Source organism: Mytilus trossulus, unplaced genomic scaffold, assembly GCF_036588685.1.
Source record: "Mytilus trossulus isolate FHL-02 unplaced genomic scaffold, PNRI_Mtr1.1.1.hap1 h1tg000210l__unscaffolded, whole genome shotgun sequence".
Taxonomy (NCBI): Eukaryota; Metazoa; Mollusca; class Bivalvia; order Mytilida; family Mytilidae; genus Mytilus; species Mytilus trossulus.
In genome coordinates this window covers 3,297,714-3,319,869 of record NW_026963310.1, presented here as the reverse complement: position 1 = coordinate 3,319,869, position 22,156 = coordinate 3,297,714, and the positions used below count along the sequence as shown (strand labels likewise).

The 22,156-nt window shown below is 31.7% G+C and overlaps 2 protein-coding genes and 1 long non-coding RNA gene across 3 annotated transcripts; 2 read left to right on the top strand and 1 right to left on the bottom strand.

Annotated features, from left to right (window-relative positions):
- Positions 1-2,134: 2,134 nt before the first annotated feature.
- On the top strand, positions 2,135-3,063 carry LOC134701015 (uncharacterized). Its single transcript, XR_010104012.1, has 2 exons — positions 2,135-2,246; positions 2,755-3,063. It is a non-coding gene; the product is annotated as an uncharacterized LOC134701015 (long non-coding RNA).
- Positions 3,064-6,894: 3,831 nt separating this feature from the next.
- Positions 6,895-9,306, top strand: LOC134700947 (uncharacterized). The gene is made up of 3 exons (XM_063562093.1): positions 6,895-6,965; positions 7,594-7,814; positions 8,828-9,306. The coding sequence occupies exons 1-3, from the start codon at positions 6,895-6,897 to the stop codon at positions 9,304-9,306; spliced, it is 771 nt and encodes a 256-aa protein (XP_063418163.1).
- Positions 9,155-14,246, bottom strand: LOC134700946 (putative nuclease HARBI1). The gene is made up of 3 exons (XM_063562092.1): positions 13,696-14,246; positions 10,902-11,331; positions 9,155-9,743 (listed from the first exon to the last, which is right to left on the bottom strand). Exons 1-3 carry the CDS (start codon positions 14,244-14,246, stop codon positions 9,549-9,551), a joined length of 1,176 nt encoding a protein of 391 aa, XP_063418162.1. The 3' UTR covers positions 9,155-9,548.
- Positions 14,247-22,156: the final 7,910 nt, after the last annotated feature.

Here is a 22,156-nt window from a genome sequence, read left to right as displayed (position 1 = left end):
AAAATATATTTATCTACATATTACCATTTTCCTTTTAGTGTATCATCAATGAGTAATATCAATGACAATCCTGGTTCTACATCGATACATTTAATCATCTGACCATCACGCATTTGATCGCTCCAGTTTGTGAATGAATATATGTATATACAATAAACATATACATATATATGACTATCCTTAAAAGGTCTATAATTTCTTAAAGAAAGTTTCAATCTTTTCAACAATTTTTCAAATCAACAACAATGTTTAAAAATGAGTTTCCGAATATCTCAATGTACTAAATACAATTAATATATTTGTAATGAGTTTAAGCAAAGCAAATCACTTTATAGCACATCTTGCCTCCTAAGGGTTTTGGTCAAGCGTCCTTGTGCGTTATATTCTTTGATCTGTTTTTCATGTCAATAATAGAGTCACATCTCATGCATCTATAGTACTCACATTCTAAATATAAGAAGTTTTTATTTTCGTCAAATATGATTCTAGCCAACAATAACCTATGGAAGCAAAAATCCAGGTAACTACATTAGTATCAATGAGGTACAACACGTTTCCCTACAATGATTTCCCTCTGAGTGAATCAAAATATAGCAATTTATATATGCTGTACAATCATGCATTGCTGACTTTTAAATTCATCTGTATTCATTTCAATTTTTTAAATTAAAGTAATGGGCCATGTGGGCTTTTGCATTACTTGGCGTCCGGCGTCAGGCGTCGTACGTCGTCGTTAGCTTTTACAAAAAACTTCTCCCTTGAAACTACTGAGCCAAATAAAATTTAATCATCATTGGGGTATCTAGTTTACATAATGTGTCCGGTGACCCGGTCAACCAATCAAGATTGCCGCCAAAGCTAAAAATAGAACATAGGGGTAAAATGCAGATTTTGGCTTATAACTCAAAAATCAAAGCATTAAGAGCATCCCTGACAATGGTAAAATTGTTCATCAGGTCAAATTTCATCGTCCCTGAAATATTCGGATGAATCGGACAAGCCGTTGTTGGGTTGCTGCCCCTGAATTAGTAATTTTAATGAAATTTTGCTGATTTTTGGTTATTATCTTGAATATTATTATAGATTGAGATTGACTGTAAACTGTGAACAGTAAAAATGTTCAGCAAAGTAAGATTTACAAATAATTCAACACGACCGAAATGGTCAGTTGACCCTTTTAGGAGTTAATGCCCTTTATAGTCAACTTTTTTCAATTTTTCGTAAATCTTTTAGAAAAATCTTATCCTCAGAAACTACTGGGCCAAATTAATCCAAACTTGGCCACAATCATCTTTGGGTATCTAGATTAACAAATGTGTCCGTCAACCCGGCCATCAAATCAAGATAGTCGCCACGGCTTAAAATAGAACTAAGGTGTAAAATGGAGTTTTTTGCCTATAACCCAAAAACCAAAGCATTTAGAGCAAATTTGACTAGGTAAAATTGTTTATCAGGTCAATATTTATTTGCTCTGAAATTTTCAGATTAATAGGACAACCTGTTGTTGGGTTACTGCCCCTGAATTGGTAATTTTAAGGAAATTTTGCTGTTTTTGGTTATCATCTTGAATATTGTTTAGATAGAGATAAACTGTAAACAGCAAAAATGTTCGGCAATGTAAGATTTACAAATAAGTCAACATGACTGAAATGGTCAATTGATCCCCTAAGGAGTAATTGTCTTTTATGGTCAATTTTTAACAATTTTCATAAAAGTTGTAAATTTTGACTTGTTTGGCTTTATAAATATTTTGTTATGAGCGTCACTGATGAGTCGTATGTAGACGAAACGCGCGTCCGGCGAACTAAATTATAATCCTGGTACCTTTGATAACCATTTACTCACATTTTCCACTGAAACTACAAGTCCAAGTTCATTATAGATAGAGATAATTGTAAGCAGAAATAATGTTTATTTAAGTAAGATGTACAAACACATCACCATCACAAAAACATCATTTTGTCATGAATCCATCTGCTTCCTTTGTTTAATATTCAAAGAGACCAAGGTGAGCGACACGGGCTCTTTAGAGCCTCTAGTTGTTAGAATTGAGACCAAATACCTGAAATAAAATTTGCAGATATAAGAACTGCAAATATCTTCATGACCTTTTTGTTGATATATTTGAATTCAAATAACATTCAGTATTTTATCTATTTCTTTATAGTTATCCAAACTGAAGCTAAATATTGTTATGATACGTATTCCATGGGTAAAAGACACGAGACCTGTGAAGATGATTCTGTGTAAGTTTTTGCCTTGAAACTATGAATATATAGTCAATACTATAAACTGACAACACACATATGGTTTATATGTTTATGCTTTTAACGCGATACGAATTAATCAAATGTAAAAAAAGAGAGAATGTTCAGTTCAGACAAAATTCCGATAGTGACTTTTAAACAAGTTGTATAACTTTATCATATCTACTAGGATTTTAAGATAATTCTACATCTATTTCAATTATATATTAATCTAACAGAAAGCCAGGTTATATGAAAGTTTTGCTTACTAGTTAAACATTTAACGATTTTACTGAGAGGTAAATATAAACAAATTTAACAGACGATACTTTTTTTTTTATATCTATATTATAATTAGATAGTTTATCGTTAGCATGGTAATTGTAATATTCTTTTACTGCCTTGTACAAAATATATTTCTAAATCGTTTTTTTTTGTATTCAAAAAGGTTATTAGACATTATATCGATGATTAAAAATTTTTTGATCAGAAATGAATTATTTTTCAGAGAGACATTTGCAAAAATAATCAGCAGTGTTGTCATTCATGTGGTAATTGCAATCCCGATTTCATTTTGTGTACGTAGGATATTTAGAAACTGGGGACATTGAAGAGGCACAGACACTGATGAAACGTGACTCTCCTCTAATAACAAGCTGGACATTATTTGTGGTAGTAATTCACATCTTCGTGATATTTCAAGACTGAATGGAGTTGCGTTAAATCAGAAATCTCTTGCTAAGTTGACCATTGAACACTATCAAATTAACTTCATTGCTATATACTTTCTTTTTAAGATTATAAGAATCAAATCTAATATTTGTTGTTTTCCTTTATGGTTATTATTGAAAAAGAATAAAATTAAATTCTATATTTCACTTTATCCATATTCACATCACGGAAGGATAAATTGCATAATTTGTTAAGCATGATCAATTCTTTATTACATGCATATACCTGCGTTCTCAGTATATATGATTTTGAACAAATAATTATGCTGTATGTCGCGAATTTTGTACTCTGTTAGTCAAGGCAAATTAGATAATGGGAATTACTCAAAACATTTAAAACAAAGCATATTTGGCATTGGCTTCAGAGATTACATTGTAGTTTACGCGATATATTAGGCTATGGGTAAATGTTATATAAGTATATGTAGAATACTTACATGGAACGCTTTAAACGTACTTCTATACTTAAACATTGAAATTGAAAAACAGGTAATTGATATTATAGAAATTGATTTGTTTTCCGTTGTATACAAAGGGACGACAAAATTGGTTTAGTTTTTGTTAACAATTTTCCGAATATGGCTTTGTAAAAGGTTCATGTCACAATTTCATTACACGAAATCATAAATTGATAGAGTTTAAATATTTGTTTTTTCAAAGGGGTTTGTTTTTGAAAAAAAGGAGAAAAAAGTTAGAGATTATAAAACAAATAATTATGTTATAGTACGGTCGGTCTTTCATTTCATCAATCCTGACACCCCTCGGTGTGTTCTACGACAAGAAAAACCTAAAAATATGCATTATCTGACTTATATACCGTCAACAGAATATTATTTCTTATAAAGATTTGCAAAATTTAGTATCCTATTTTTCCGTACAGTGGGATATTCCTTTCTAATGCGTTAAGGTTTTAATACGCCCTACGGCTTATTTGGAATGTGAAATTAAACTCACTAATTAATCTAGAGACTGAAAAACTTTAAAAAAAAAATTATCCATCCACAATCAAATTATTACTGTAACTGCATGAAGTAAGACGCAAATGTATTGTTACCATCCGATAACGGTGTTACTGTATAACAAATACAAGACACATTGTAAGTAATTTATTGTACCAGTTAGTTTATGGAAACGAGGGAGGGGTATGTTTTTTTTCTATTTGTAATGTCATTTCTATCGCGGAATAGTGGTTATTTTTTAACAATTTTAATTGAATCGAATGAAAAATTCAGAAAGATTGTCTTTTGAATAGCAATACACTTTATTAACAGATAATCAGGATATATTTATATACCCTCCGCACCCGACCCTTTTCTGAGTTATAGTAATGTTATTCAATAGAATATAAGATTACCTTATTAGTTGATCATTTGATAGAGTAACAGTATACATAAATTAAAAACCAGTTAAGAACTGACACAAAGACGAATATAAATACATGTAGGTCACAGTATGGTTTCCTTTTCAGCTTTTTACGTCCTGAGCATGCATGAAATATTTGCCACAGGACATTAAGCAAAGCAACCAACAAACAACCAACCTATTCAGTGTGACTCAATAAGATTTTTTGAATCTAACACACGAATATGTTAAATCTGGCTTTTCATTGATGAAAGTCTATACTAAAAAGTAAAACCACAAAAATACTGAACTCAGAGGAAAATCAATTAGAAAAGTCCATAATCACATGACGAAATCAAATAACAAAACGCATAAAAAACGAATGGACAAGAACTGTCATATTCCTGACTTGGTACAGACATATATTCAGAAAAAATCATCTCACATAATATATGGTAATATTTCTTTATTGTAGCGATAAATTAACAGAACTTCACGTAATTTGTTTTTTAAAATTAAAACGCGGACAATGAAGGTTTCTTTTACACCTATCATCGATTGAACTTTAAAATATAGCAACAAAAAAGTATAAGACGAATAAAATTTTGAAGTAAATTATAGACTGCATTTTTATCAAGGAAAATAATGACCTCACACAGTTCTAACTCTCTTTCATCTTGTAACAGTATTAACACATTTGTCTTTTCTACTCTGTACACAAGAATTCCACATTCCAAACTTAAAGACAAATAGAAAGAGTTTGTATTACTTTGCTTTATAAAAAAGAATGGCCAACGTATTATACGAGTATCTTGTCTTAGGGAGGAATAACTTCTACTTTGTTAAGAATCACTCTGATTAAAACAAAAAATTCTCTGTAACTGACATTATCAAGATGCTTGATTTCTTGATTGACAAAATATTTGTTACGTTCGGAGGATGTGTTTTTCAACAGACTGTCGGCATTCCAAAGGGAACTAACTGTGCGCCTCTACTTGCCAATTTGTTATTTTATTATTATGAGGCTAACTTCAGGCAGGAACTTCTTAGGAAGAAAGATAAGAAGTTAGCAATATCCTTTAATTCTTCTTTCCGCTATATTGATGATTTTCTTTCACTAAACAATTCAAAATGTGGTGACTATGTGGAACGCATCTATCCCATCGAACTAGAGATAAATCAGACTACAGATACAGTTAAGTCGGCTTCATATCTTCACTCTCATCTAGAAACTGACAATGAAGGTCGGATGAAAACAAAACTTTACGACAAAAGAGATGATTTCAGCTTTCCAATTGTAAACTTTCCATATCTAAGTATCAACATTGTAGCGGAATTTGATGAGACTGTTATTAAAAAGAGAGGGTTAGCTCTATAGAACCAGGTTTAATCCACCATTTTCTACATTTGAAAATGCCTGTACCAAGTCAGGAATATGACAGTTCTTGTCCATTTGTTTTTGATGCGTTTTGTTTTTTGATTTTGCCATGTGATTTTAAACTTTCCAAATTGATTTTCCTCTACGTTCAGTATTTTTGTGATTTTACTTTTTTCCAGCATACGGGGTTTATATCTCCCGATTGATACGATATTCCCGTGCTTGTATTTCCTATCATGATTTTCTTGATAGAGGGTTGCTGCTGAGAAGGAAGCTATTTAACCGAGAGTTCAAATTGGTGCAGTTGAAATCATCCCTTCGTAAATTTTACGGACGCCATCATGAGTTGGTTGACCGTTTATGGAATAACTGTTTCACAAATGATATCGGATATGTTCCTTACGTCATAACTACAATCCCTTCCCTTTCATGAATGTGACCAACCGAATTAGACTATTTACCGGATTTGTTATCACATAAGCAACACGACGTGTGCCACATGTGCAGCAGGATCTGCTTAACCTTCCGGAGCACCTGATATCACCCCTAGTATTTGGTGGGGTGCGTGTTGTTTATTCCTTAGTTTTCTATGTTTTGTCATGTGTACTATTGGTTGTCTTTTTGTCTTTTTCATTTTTATGCCATGGCGTTGTCAGTTTGTTTTACATTTGTGAGTTTGACTGTCCCTTTGGTATCTTTCGTCCCTCTTTCATATTCGTAACTTGGTACAGGGTTGAATTTCTCATGAAGAAAATATTTAATGAATTAAAAAATGCTCCTTCTAGTGAATTTGAACTTTCTGTATATAAATATGAAAGTATAAGAAGATGAAACCGTTTCAAGGTAAATCGAACCTATGTTATGGATAAATGAGAGTATGGTGTTCTTTTTTCGAAAGATGCATTTTCATTAGTATAAATTATGATTATACATACTAAAAAATCGATGAAATCGTTGATTATGTTCATTTGAAAAACATATTTTTTTAAATCCGCGGTGATTAGTATGCATAAGAATACTGTGAACAACTTTTTTTTATCTAGCAATCAATTTAATACTTTATCAAGAACAATTTGTTAAAGTTTTAGATAAAACCTTTTCTGCACATTTGTAGGCGCAAAATTATTGTCAACCTAAATCTAAATCATTTTTATTTCTATTTGGTAAATTGATAGCAATCAGTAAGGAATTTTATCAGATGGCAAATTCAAGAAACCAAGTTTTATTTAACCCTAATTGTTGTAAAGAATGGAAATACCGGGACAACAGGTAACATATTATAAAATTATTGGTACAAATAATTTCAATTTTAAAAAAAAAATTAAAACTTTAATTGTAGCCGTACTAATTGGTCGTGTAATTAACATAAATTATATTAGTTTGTCTTTTGTAAGATATTCGTGCAAACTAAGCCCGGTATTTGGATTGGAAGATGTTTGGGTTATAACTATTTTGCTATGAGCGTCACTGATGAGTTTAATGTAGAAGAAACGTGCGTCTGGCGTACTAAATTATAAACCTGGGGTCTGTTGTTCGACTTGTCGTTAAGCTAATCAAATGATTTACTCTAACGCATCGTTAAATACTTAATCATTTGATTAGCTAACGCAATGATTAAAATCTGTTGCTGAGTATATTTTAATCATTGCATTAACTAATCACTGCATTAACTTTTAATCACTTGATTAAGCTAAGATTAACTCCCATAATGCAAATTTGCCCTAAATGCACTTGAGCAAGCACCTAAACTTCCTGCCAACTGCTGATTGCAAACAGAGGTGGAAAAAAATTATGCTGTTATAAAAGAAAAACATAGCACCAGTACCACAAACCTTGAAAAAAACAGAGTATGGAATAACATCACCAACAAAATTAATGCTCTTGGTGTTGCCAACAGGACTCGGAAGGAGGTGAGGGACAAGTGGAGAAACTTAACAGTAAAAGCCAAGTCAGTATTCACAGACCATAGGAGGGAAATCAACAAAACTGGTGGAGGCCCAGCCCCAAAGAAACCATCCTCAAGTGTAGAAAGGGTTGTAAACATGCTGCAGGATACAACAAGTTTTTCCGGTATTCATGGAGGAATTGAAACTGCAAGCTTTGAATGCTATCCTGCAGGTATATTTGTGTTCCTATTTTATTTATTATATTCAAAGCAACCTCTGATATCTTTTTAAGTTTACATTTCCTCGTAAAAAATTTATGATACCGACTTTCTCCGACTATCGTCTGCTCTCCCTTTCTGGGAATTTCCCTTTGATACGTTGCTAAAAATAGCATCTAATAATAGATATGTACTACAGCGCTAATGACATGTGTGTGCTGGAAAGAATGCACACAAAAATAAAACAGCTCAGTAAAAATGTTAACCTTTACTATCCACATTTTGATCATCTATATAGGCTATACATTAACGAATCAATGAAACAAAAATCGGAATGATTGATGGAAGTTGACCTAAATATGTCTCTGCCACGGCAATGACGTATATCAGTTCAGATACGTTTTTCAAATTAACTACGGAGGGAAATATACCACATTGACATAAGATACTGCTCATGAAAATTTACCATTTATTCATTTATTCATTCAGCGTGAACTTTTCTATCTTCATCTAATTATTTAACAAAAACCTCAACCATGTGTCTTTGCCTTGTAACTAAATTCTGCGAACGTGAGGCAACCAGTCGGTTATACTGGGTTTACGACAACTCGTACCTCAGTCAAATCGTACCCAATGCCAAAACAGTTTAAGTCTGTTAATAGGAGTAAACATCATTTCCTTTAAAAGTGGACATTCGAAAAACAAACTGAGATTGAAAAAACAATGACATTGAAAAAAGTTAGAAAAAAAACAATTGCATAGATCTGAGACTACTATAACACATATAGTAGTCTCAGCATAGATATAGGAAGATGTGGTGTGAGTGCCAACAAGGATTTGGTGCCAATGAGACAACTCTCCATCCAAATAACAATTCTCAGTTTGTTTCTTATTTCAGTGAGAAAAAAAATGATTATATCTATTGGAAAAATCAATCTTTCATGAAAATGAATGTTTTTTTTTATAAATGCTAACTTTTTTATATAACATTCTGGGGACAAAATGTACAACTCATTTATATTTTCAGCAAATGAGGAATCTGACGACGATGCTGAGATTGAAAATGCTATTGTTGAACAACCAGATGTGAATGCTGTAACACCTACAAGAGTACCTTTGTCTCCACGGATATTGGTAACGAACATCCTGCCTTTAAATACTAATGTTGAGCTACCGGCCAGTAGACCTGTAACTGCAAGGAGTGAGTCGACAGCAGAAAATATATCTGTTCACAGTGTTAATAATATTAAGAAAAGAAGACGTGTGACACAAGAAGATGTTTTCCAAATGCAGGTCAAAGTGTGTAAAGAGCAGATGGAACTTTACTCAGAACAGTGCCGGCTAGTAAAAGAGCAGACAGAAAAGGAGAAAAAACAGTCACAAAAGGTTGCTCTTCAAATACAACTGCTCAGAAAATTGAATGAAGATGATAACATTTCACCAACACTTACTGGTTCTCAGGTTGCATACCTTGCCGCCATGTCATCTTGTTTTGAAGATTCTTAAAAAAACGCTTTTTGTTTTAATGTTGTTATTTTTTAATTGTTACTGTTCTGTGTACTTTAAAAACATGTTTATCACATAAAAGATTTCCAGAAAGGACAATGACTGTCCCCCTTAATAAATACATTCAATAATTTCAGAATTTACAGTATATGTATGTACAACTGAATGGTGATTACTAGTATCATGATAAGGAAAGTTTAAAACAAAATTTGTATGAAATTTATTCTCAACTAATTTTTTTATTATAAGAAAAAATTTGTTGCATAGTGGTTCCTTATTCCTCGACCATCTTGTTGTCCAATGTATGGTTGTATCATTGGTTGTTCCTCTGGAATATCATCATTAGCTATAATCGGTTCTTTCAGCATCATGGCTATATTGTGTAGAATCGCACACGCTACAATAAATTTACATGCTCGGTCTGGTCTCATTCTAATCTGTAATTAAAACATGTTAAGTTTTAGAATAGAGACATGGAAATTGAATGGTTTGAAACCTTTCTTAAAAATTGTAGTCTCATGAATTCAACAGAATGTGGAACATTCATCAAGAAGCTCATGGTTCTTATATACTTAATGATATGTGAAACGTATAGGTCATCTGCCCAGTATTTACATGCCTTTGACTCCTCGAAAGTGATTCTAATCCGTATAATTTTAAACCCAATCCTTTGCTCATATATAGATATAGGAAGATGTGGTGTGAGTGCCAATGAGACAACTCTCCATCCAAATAACAATTTAAAAAGTAAACCATTATAGGTTAAAGTACGGCCTTCAACACGGAGTCTTGGCTCACACCGAACAACAAGCTATAAAGGGCCCCAAAATTACTATTGTAAAACCATTCAAACGGGAAAACCAACGGTCTAATGTCTAAATGTCATGTTTTCTTATTTCAAACTGTTAGCACAGAGATAGGAATGACTCAAATGAGAACCTCTAAGAATAACCCCAAAAGGCAAAAATTGTACATGCGTTTTGAGCATTTTTTTTGTAGTGATTTAAAGTTCTTGAATTTGGTAGCCAAAACCTCACAATCCTTCCATTCAATATGTGAAAATACAACTTGGTAAATATACTTCTTAACACTATAATCCACTCCATGATGGTACATCTATCAACGGAGGAAAGAACAGAACGTTTGCTTAACATAAAAAAAAACCTGGATGACAAGAGTTTATGGGATGGTAGAATTAACCCTGAAACAAACAAAAGAACATTCTTATATACTTTGCAATAATAAAACAAGAAGTATTCCTGATATACTTTCGTAAATAATTGAGATGAATATGCATGTTTTATAGAAATAAGAAGGTATGAGGACAACAAGGGAGACACACGACACAGAATTAGAATACCTAAATATCTAGGAAATGTTTGCTTATCGTACTTTAAGCAAACAAACAGTCATATAAATAATGACGTGAAAATTTTTGGAGTTGCTTATAAAGAGTAAATTCAATAAAAGAAGCTTTCTAAATTTTGCTGGTTGAATCTCCATCCATGTTATTAATTTGCAAAACATGTATTCATTTCCTCTATACTTAATTGAAATGATAACTTATATGAATAGTATTTGTTCGTTATGCTTACACCAGTTTTTAGAAGTCGAAACCTTTGTTTCCAAATTCCAAATGTTCTCTCAATTGTGCATCTTGTTGATATATGAGCTTTATTAAAGTTTTGTTCTTTCTGTTCTATTGGTTGCCTAAATGGTGTTAGCAGAAATGGACGACATGGGTAACCACTGTCTCCTAATACAGCACCTTGCTCGATACTGGTATACTGATTCTGCAGATGAATTCCAACTGCAGATGTTTTAAATACATGGGCGTCATGACATGACCCTGGCCAGTTTGCACTTACATTTGTAAAGAGACCTAAAATTTGAAATATGAATGATATAAATGTACTTATTATATATCTAAACAACAATTCATAGACCATTCTTGATGGTTTTTGATCCAAATAAGTACTTATTATATTCTTATGATTTGATTTGATTTTTCTTTCACAATTTGTCCTGTCGATTCATTGATATATATGTTCTTGCCTCAATGGCAACTGTACCACATCTCCGAAATTTCATATTCATCAATTGATATCAAAAATTATTTTTGAAAAATATAGCGGCCAGATCTGGACAAGTCTTCAAAGTTTGGTTACTTGTGGAGAGTTGTCTCATTTGCAAATGGCCATCATACCACATCTTCTTTTTTTGTATGAATCATTTGAACAGAAGAAAGGGGGACTTGGAAATTTATTCTTAGATGCAAGTTTTTTTTTATAATTAATTGATAGTGGCTTTGAACAAGATGTCGGTAACTGCGAGTACTCTCATAATTGTACTTGGAGTCTTTTTGTTGTTGGGATGTATAAGTAACTGGCTACGTCTAGTTGTACTGCTACGGTGACCTATATAGTTTTTATTTTTTTGTGTCATTTCGGTCTCTCGTTGATAATGATTGTCTCATTTGCAGTCATACCACATCTTCTTTTTTTTTTTATATAGCTTTCAGCAACTACGAGTATTCTAATATATGGACTTAGTCAGAGCCGTAACTAGGTTCTTTTACTTTAGTAATAGTGAGGCAAATATATTTTTGGCGAGGGGTCAGGGAGCCACTCAAGACCCCCAGAAACTCTGTGAAAAATACGCAAAATCATGCAGTATGAGCGTTTCTCTGACTCTTTCTTGCACTGAAATGCAATTAACTTTTACCTATATTTTAAGAATATTCGTGTCTCAAAACAAAAACATAGATTCATTGTAATTTTAGACTTTTAGATTTTACGGAGACAACATTAAAAGTAGTCCGGTATGTAGGATAAAGCAAACATCGTACAGATAAATTTCATAATCAGTAAAACTGAATCTGTATGTCTGTTCTTGTCATGTTCGTAGACTTTGGTGATGTTTTTATGACTAGATGTACATATAGTGACAATGCAGTTTTATAATGTAAGTACAAGTACTTCTAAGTCGACACTAAGGACCATCTTAACATTGCTTTACGGTATTTAAGTGATTCTGTTTATGCATGTTGAAGGCCTCCAGCAACTATCAAGACGAAGAACAGGAATTAAAAATTTGACCATTGATTATTGGTGTTTTTCTATGTAGTGACTTTGTGTGAGATAAGGCCCTGTGCACTTTCACTCCATATTCCTTTATTTTGTATTGAAGGGTCTGAACACGACTTGATGCAAGTTTAACCCTTCAATGTAAAAGGTCATATCATTGTTACTGTGAATAATTGTATGGCAATTCATTGATGTTGTTTTGTAGATGATTTGATACCGGGAAATTGGTGGTCTTACTTTAATTTAAACCATGTCAACTATCTTATTTCATCTTTACAAAAAAATGCGAGTTTTGTATTCTTTGATATCAAGTTCATCAGGCTCAATTAAGCATACAGAAACGACCGGCATTTCTGACTGCATGTTCTGTGTCCAGTAGCATCATATATTTCAAATGTACATACGTTATGTTGATTTTTTTTATTTTGTTATTTTTGATTTTTTATTGCTAAATTAGTGTAAATTATAAATTTTATAGTCGACGCCCGGCGAATAATCTTCAATAATTGAAGGATCACTGGAAACCTAAAGAAGAAGAAGAAGATATTCCAAAAATATTGTCTCGCACCATGTCTGGATATCGGTGGACATGCAACATTGCAAAACTTGGCCACACGTTTACACATGAAAATGAACACTTAGACTATAGTCATTAAGGGAGGCGGCGCTGACTGACGTAAGGGGTGGGCCCGCTCAAGTCATGCTTTAATGATTCCCTATATAATCAACCATTTTTTTCCATGAAAGGGGTGCAACCCCGCCCCCCCCCCCCCCCCCAAATCCGCCTATGGGTCATTGGTAACTAGAAGAATTAGAGAAACTGGCTTGATTATCATTTCTCTGTAGTTGGTTAAAGAAATCATTGAACATAGTTTACTATGTTACGTTATTTTGGTATATGTTTAACTGGTAGAGTAATTGGCAGGTACTTGTTACCAAGTAAAATCTTATACTTATTTTAGTGTCTTTAAAAGGGGGTCTAGAATTTATTTGCCCTCATTGGTCATGAAAAAAACCCAGAATAATTCCACTGTTTCCTCCCATCCAATCCCCGAACCCAAATTGAAAGAAAATGACCAGTCCTTAAGAAAAAAAACGAATCTGCTCCGATCGCTGTTAGCCATAAAGCAAGTTAGAGTTACCTCGCTTTTAACTGATAACAAGAAACGACGAGGGGGGCTTTAAACGATCTTGACTACATAAATGACTCCTATAAATAGAAAAGTGAAGTACCTGATGTGTTCAAACAAGACAAAGTTCACTGATGAAGATAGACGGAACGCAGTTCAATTCCTTTAAATACTTACAATTATGGTCACAAATCCCTTGCACATTCACACTGTGAAAGCCTTTGCGATTAACAAAGATTGGTTCATCATCTGCGGGTGCTTGAATTCGTACATGTGTTCCATCTACACAGCCAATAACATTGGGGAAGCCTGCTTTTTCAAAGAAACCATTTTTAGCTTCACTCAACTTATCCGGCGTACATGGCCATTTGATGAACTGGTCCCTCTTTGCAATTAATGCATCAGTAAATTTAGTTAACACCCGGGACACAGTAGTTTTGTCATGGCCCATAGTGTCACCTATAACGTGAAGATGTGAACCACTGGCAAAAAAACGAAGAGACATCATAACCTGCTCCTCAACACTCAGTGCTGTGCACCTTGCAGTTGCACTTTGTAGGTCATCTCTAAGCAAGTCTGAAATGAACTCTATGCTTTCCCTTCCAAACCTAAATCTTTGGCGTAAATGCTCATCAGAAAAATTCATTTGTAGAGGGTCTTGGCCCCTAAAAACTCTTTCTTTTCTAGGCAAAGGTCCTAAATTCCATTGTACAACATCCACCATTTTGAATTTAATGAGGTGATTAATATTTAACGCAGCAATTATAGGTGTTTTAGTTTAATTACAATTTAATCAAGTGATTAAAGTTAATCACAAGTTGAACAACAAACTAATCACTCGATTAAATTTAATCACATGATTAGGCAAATTTAACGCAGTGTTAGTGCTAACGACAAGTTGAACAACAGACCCCAGGTAACTATTTCCTGTAATTAGTTAATGCTTAAGTTTTTTTTATGTACATCTGTATAGTCAATTAAAATAATTTACTGTTTGCAAAAGTATAAATTATTCTAAATAGAAGGGATGTTCTGGTAACTAACTGAAAACCCTTGCCGTTTTTGGACATCTCTTTTTATCTTTTGGTCCTTTGTACTTGTTTCGGCTTTCAAACTCTTGTATCTGGGCGTCACTAGTAGGACTTGTGTGGACATAATGCACTCCTGGCATATTAAAATGTTGAACTTGTTGCCTCTTGTTGGCTGTTGTTCGTGTGATTCTTTGTCAATTGTGTTCTTCAATATATTTATATTGTAGTCCAGTAGTGTTGTGTTGTCATTTTAATGTTATATTTCTCATGGCCATAAAAGCACGAGGTTTGGCATGCCACAAAACGAGGTTCAACCCACCATTTTTTTCCATTAAAAATGTCCTGTATCAAGTCAAGAATATGGCTATTGTTATATTATAGTTTGTTTCTCTGTGTGTATTACATTTTAACGTTAAGTCGTTTATTTTCTCTTATTTTTTAGTGTAAATTTATATTGCGATAAGACGTGTCACGTTACTTGTATATCCCAAATTCGTGTATTTGGTTGGATGTTACATTTATTATTCTCGTGGGATTTTGTCTGATGCTCGATCCGTGTCTGTGTGTGTTACATTTTAGTGTTTTGTCGTTGTTCTCCTCTAATATTCAATGCGTTTCCCTCGGTTTTAGTATGTTATCCCGATTTTGTTTTTTTGTCCATGGATTTATGAGTTTTGAACAGCGGTATACTGCTGTCCTCTTTACTTTTAAACATATATATTGAATTATATTTACTTTTAAACCTTCACTTTCTCTCTTATATTTTTTGAAAATTACAATTTCTACAATATTTAAACTTAGCTATAGCTTGCAATGAATCATTTTTGAAAAAATGCGATAAAGGCTGTCTAAAAATATATCAATTCAATGGTTTAACCGACTTTCCATTCAGGTAAGTAATATACTCTATTACTAATTACCAAAATCCTTGTGTTGTTTTAAACATGAAATACGTTGACCTTATTTGATCAGAAGATGGGTGTTTGGGCGTCATCCTAAATACATTACTATAATCCCTAATTAGACCTATTAGATGCTATGTTCTCAATACAAATTCGATATAATTTTATCAACAAACAATACTTCAAATTTACAACATTGAAAAAATGCAAGTCAAAATATTTAAACTATAATAAAAAATGTGATTTATTTGCCGATATGATTTAATATTCTTCAGAACAGGACAATCTTTTGATTAACTTTAGTTTAGCTGTATTTGGCACAACTTTTAGGAATTTTGGTTCTCAATGCTCTTCAACTTCGTACCTTATTTGGCATTTTAAACTTTTGTGGATTCGAGCGTCACTGATATGTCTTTTGTAGACGAAACGCGCGTCTGGCGTAAATACTAAATTTAGTCCTGGTATCTATGATGAGTTTATTTCGTACTGCGTATATATTGATATATCATTTTGGAAAATTACAGTTTCTACAAAATTAAATTAAGCTATAGCTAGCAATGAAATATTTCTAAAGAGTAAAATAAAAGCTGTTTTAAAATATATCATTGTAACGGTTTGACAGATTTTCCTCAAGGACAGTAATATACTCTTTTACTTATTACCAAAATCCTTGTGTAGTTTTAACATGTAATAATTTGATCAGAATCTGTGTGTTTTGGCGCCTTATTAGACTTAGTAGATGCTATGTTCGGAATATATTATTCGATATAATTTTATCGATACCATCAATAAGCAATTGTTATCAGATTATTACATTGCATTTTTCATATCGCATGTATTATCAGCCCTAGGTTCAATATCAGTTTAAGAGCCGCATGGCTCGAGGGCTGATATTGACGGAGGGCTGATAATATATGCGATATAAAAATGACATGTTATGATCTTTTTATAATATGCTTCAACAATGGAGAAAAATAACATATTCATATGTTGATCCTTTTACGTGGTTCCCAGATAGAAGTTCAAAGAGTGTAAAAGTTCAATGACGTCGGACCCCAAATCTAGTACATTCGATATGCAATCTTACTATCATATGCCTCAACAGAGAAGAACAATATTTTAATATGGACGAATCGGCAAAAACATACACAATGAGCTGTTACACTGTTTGGAAAAGTCTTTGTTTACTTTTTAAAGTAACTTTCTAAATCATGTTTGAATCTTTTAAAAATGCATTTATTTTATAATTTGTTTGTTTGCTTGTTTTTCTATTCCTTTTTTTTTTCTTTTTTTCTTTTTCACGATATACCTTCCAGTGTCCAAATAATTGTTTTATACACTACTTTGTAATGTTTTTCACTGAAAACGTAGCATTGAGGTGGATTTTTCGGAATTTGCCGAGTATCACCGGAATGCCATGCGATAACGTTACGGAAAGGCATGTGATAACATTCGAAGCATGTGATAAACTTTGCAAATCATCCCGCTAAGCACCAATTCGAAAAATATGAAATTTACGTTAGTTTTATGCTATTATCATACAGTAAAAATCATATGTTATTTAGTCTAAGTATATGATAATCAAATTTATCATATGTTTCGTATTAAATACAGTAGTTTTGCATATTTGATAAATAGCCTGCTGTTTAATCCATATCGCGAAACTTTGATGCGTACCCTTTATTGATACCCTGTATCACACCCATAGCCTTTATCGCATTCCTTCCCTTTATCACATCCCTCTTTTTTTTTTTTACATAGTCAGTTTGTCTTTTGCTTTAGAATTGTTTTCTTTAAAATAGGTCAATTTTTGGAATGACGTCATTGTTTGGTATGTGACGTCATGAACGTCAAGTTGCCATATTTTTTGTCACACTAAATGCAACTATAAAAAATTCAAAACAAACAAATAAATACAGTAATAAATAAAATATTTTTAAAACAACAGCACGCAAATTATAAGGTAACCCAAGTGCTTCGGATAAGTAATTGAGCAGGCCTTTGAAACAAGACAAAAGTAGAACTGAAGGCCACCCAGTGCTATGGATCAGCTAACAGTTCATATACTATAATACTTTTCTGTTGAAAAATATGATAAAACGTAAGTCTAAAGGCCATTGGGCTTATATTGATGTCTCGGGATGATAAAATATATGATACGGATTTTGCCATGTATTATTCTCTTTTTACAACATTGAAAAAATGAAAGGCAATATATTTAAACTATTAAAAAAAGTGATTCATTTGCCGATATGATCTATTTATTTTCATAACGTGACCATCTTATGAACAGCTCACGTTTTGAATAACTTATTTGTGTTATACCAAATGACATGGAGACAAGTTTGTCGAAAAAGGTAGTCATGCATGTTTACATCGCGCATACAAAAGACGTTAACATGTTTATGATGTTGTGGTAGCCTTTTTGATAGATGAAACTTTATATTACAAATTGATCTGCTGAATACAATATTTAAATCAAGGGTGTCATTCTACATCGATCTATTCTATTTGACATTTTCACTTTTTAAAAACATCCCTGGATATGCCCTTTATTTATTTGTGTAGCATTTAATTGATAACATAATAGCCTTAAGATTCCCAGGGTTATGGATTTCCAGGGTCAAAATACATAAGTTGTATTTTAATAAAGTAAATTAAGATTATATATACACTGACAAGTTTTTTGATAGATTTTATAACATAACAGAATTAATATGGTCATCTTTGTGATTTTTCGAATAAGTTTTCACATCTATGTTCGACTTTAAAAGTTTGTTTTGTGACCTGACGTTTTTTTGGGTGTGGGAATGTGATTTCTAGTCTTTGGAAAACTAACGAGAATGTAGCTTCTTTCTTAATTAATATGTTTTTTTCCCGATGCAAAAACCCTATGAGTGAATTAATATTAGAACCAATATATGTCGTCCTAAATGACATACCAACATTTCCGTAATCTTATCTTTTCTGGATAAGTCTGTTTAGAGGTTTGGTTAGCTTTTGCTGCTTTGTAAAGAATATACTAGTAACTATAAAAGAATGGATGTGAAAAAAGTTTCAGATGTCTGTTTCAGGAGCATTTTGTAATATCAATTTGGACTCATGGGATTTTATTTTTTATAGTTGTTTCGATTTGTTTACTCTTGTATGTATAGTCTATATATTGTTCTAACACTTGTGCGTCTGCTAAACGCATATAATACGTGTTCTATCACAAAAACAACTGTTATTTTGACTTTATCATAATAATTTTGTGTGTATATGTTTATTTGAATTGTTTAGTCAGATTTGAAATTTGCTTACACAATTGTGTCTGCTTAAACACATTAACATATAACGGCTGTTTAAGTTACTCACAAATTTTGTCAATTTGTCAAATTCCTCATACAAGTGAGAGGTTATGCTAGCTATACAAGCATGTTTAGTTACCATTTGTTTTTTTAATGCTCGTACCGAGTCAGGAATATGACAGCTTTTTCACTTTGATAGGTAGAGATTGATTTTGTTAGTTTTTGTGGACTCACCCTTTTTACATCGGGGTTCAGTATTTGCGGTATACTCATTCATGGTAACAAAAAAATAGTGACTAAAAGAATACAAAGTCATTGTGGAGTGTAAACCATTGCGTATATAAAACATGGAGGAACTGAATCGCTTCTGTGTTAACTGATTGCAATATTCGTTATCCAAGCGATTTTCTTAAATAACTTATATCATAAACGTTAACAGTTTGGTAAAATAATTGATAATTGCAAAGTATAGTAAGAATCATTGAGCGTCGAATGTTTGAAATCATTTAATAAATATGTTTGTCAAAATCCATCGAATATTTAAAAAAAAAAAGACAAAATTTAGATTAAAAAAAATATCTGATACTCAAATTATATTTCAACAGAACCTTTGATAAAATTAATTCTTATTCATGATCGGAAAAAAAAATAATTGAATCAATATCAGGAAATGTACTATTTCTAAGGTATACAAGTTTTTAGTCAATTTGACAGATCATTATCAAACTTTCTTAATGATGCATGTAAATAGGTAAATACAAAATGATGTTAACTAGTTAAATGAAGCTCCAAATTGTTCTATGTTGAGCCAAGTTTCTGCATCATTGTATCAAACTGCATTGTCAACAGTGATTAATAAAAACAAAATAACTTCATTTAATAATACAGAATATCAGTTTGATACTGATCAAACGGTAAACAAATTAAATTTGATAATGTGTGAAACAGCCGATATATATATATAAAGATATTTCATAAACAGTCAAAAAATTATATATCCAGAAATAGGAAAGAAATACAAAATAAAAACAGTGGTTTGATTCTTCATTAACGATTTGAAGGAAAAAGGTATATGACAAAAAAAAGATATTTAATAAATATAGAAATGATCCAATAGTGAGAGGTGATTTCTTCAGTCAATTAAAGTTATGCAGAAAAGCTAGAAAATTAAAAGCCTGATAATACAGGAAATCAATTATAGAAAAGCTTATTACTAAGAGACATCTCAAATTTAAACAACTCAAAAAGTTCTCCAGATCAAGTTGTATTTTGAAATGACTGGTTGGATTATTTCAAAGTTTTGAATGATCGGTCCTCAAATATAAAAATTATTTCAAAATATAAAAGACTCTTTGAAAGAATTAGAAGATAAAAAAATCGTCCCATATCTGGATAATAAGATTACTGATAAAGAAATATGTGAAGCAATTTGTTCTTAAAAAACAAAAAATCATCAAATATTGATTTTATTTAAAACAAAATGTAAAAATCTAGTAAAACTGTTTTACTTTAAAGTTTCTTGAAACTATTTAGAAATGTTCTCTTGCCTGGAAGTTTAGCCAAAATTATAGCAAAAAGGCCGTACTGTACCTTATTTTTAAAAGTGGTAATAAAATCAAATGATAGAGGAATACCTTTACCCAGCTGTTTGGGTAAGTCATATACAAAGCTATTGATTTCTAGATTATTAAAATGTTTTTGATAAAAGAGATTAAATATGTAAATATCAAATTGACCTCTGTTCAGGAAAACGAACAAGTGATCACAATTTTGTTTTAAAATCTTTAGCAGAAACATATAAATTACAAACATGTATAGTAACACAGAACTATGTGTAAATGTTAAGAATGATACAGTAACAAACTCCTTTTCTTCAAAATTGGTGTTCGTCTAGGTGATCACTTAAGCCCTTATATTTTTTAATTATTTATAAATGACCTCCAAAATAAGTTTTATGATCATGATGATACTGTTAACCAGTAAAACTCAATACAACAGATTTGAATTTTCTCATGTATGCAGAATATGTTGTTTTCCACCAGAAACTGCTACAGGCTTACAGACTCGCTAGCTATTGTAAACACGTAGAATATAGAACTAAATCTTAGAAAAACACTAAATCTCTTGTTTTTGACAAAACTGGAGCAAAAACAATAAAGATATTTTTGATTAATATTCACTATAAATGGCAGTTTACAAATGCTACACAAGATTTGTAAAACCGGGGTCTACAAGCATCATTCAAATTAAAAAAAAAACATGTTTTAGTCGAAACCCTCTTAAACTTAAATCCTTATTTCATATTTTTTATCATATTGTTTAACCAGCCTTGTTATATGGTATTGATATGTGGGGTGCTTTTCAGTCCGACAAACTAGCAGCTTTAAGGGATGAATACTTATATGTTTAGAATCAACTACAGAAAAACTACATTTGAAATTTTGTAAATATGCCTTAGGAGTAAATAAAATGACCACATATTTAGCCATTATGGCATTTTGTGATATATCCCTTACTTTTAGAAGTAATAGTTTGTATTTTCAAGTATTAAATACATAAATCTAATTACACCGTGCTATCTGAAACATTACCATTATCACAATCCGTTTTTACTGTTATTAAAATAAGTTGGTTTAAAAAACACTTAGAAAAAATGGCAAAGAATGATCTTTTTTATTTTAGCATTACAAACAATTATAGTAAAACTATGCGTTAAGGTTAATAATGATACTGTAACAAACTTTTTTTTTTCAAATTTGGTGTTCGTCAAAGTGATAACTTAAGCCTCATATGTTTAAATTATTTATAAATGATCTCCAAACTATTTTTGATGATACTGTCAACCAATCAAACCCAATACCACAGATTTGAATTGTCTCCTGTATGCAGATGATGTTGTTTTACTATCAGAAACTGTATTGATAGTTTCGCAGGATATTTAAATGTTGATTTAAATCACATTTTAACTCTACAGAATAAGGTAAAACCTTTTCTTTTTTTATAAGCCAAGTTAGAGTACAACGAGTAATGATATATTTGATGATAGAGTTAAACAGTCACATGGAAACACATTGAAAACAGACAATTTATTTAAAAGTGTATTTACAGGAACATTTGAGAGTTATCTTGTGTGTGAAAATTTTAATCAAAGATAATTATTAACAAAATTCAAAATGAATGCTCTTAAATTAGAAATAGAAATTTGACCCTATTAGGAGCTTTTGGTACAAGAGAGAATATTTCAATAACGTATAAGAGATAAAGAGGACGAAATACATTTTTTTATTACAGTACTCAATTTTAGAAAACAAAAGAAAAGATAGGATTTCAGAACTTTTGACACTGTTTAAAATATGTCCACTACTGCTTTGTTTACAAAGCTTAATCACATATTTTCTAAGAAATCAGTCT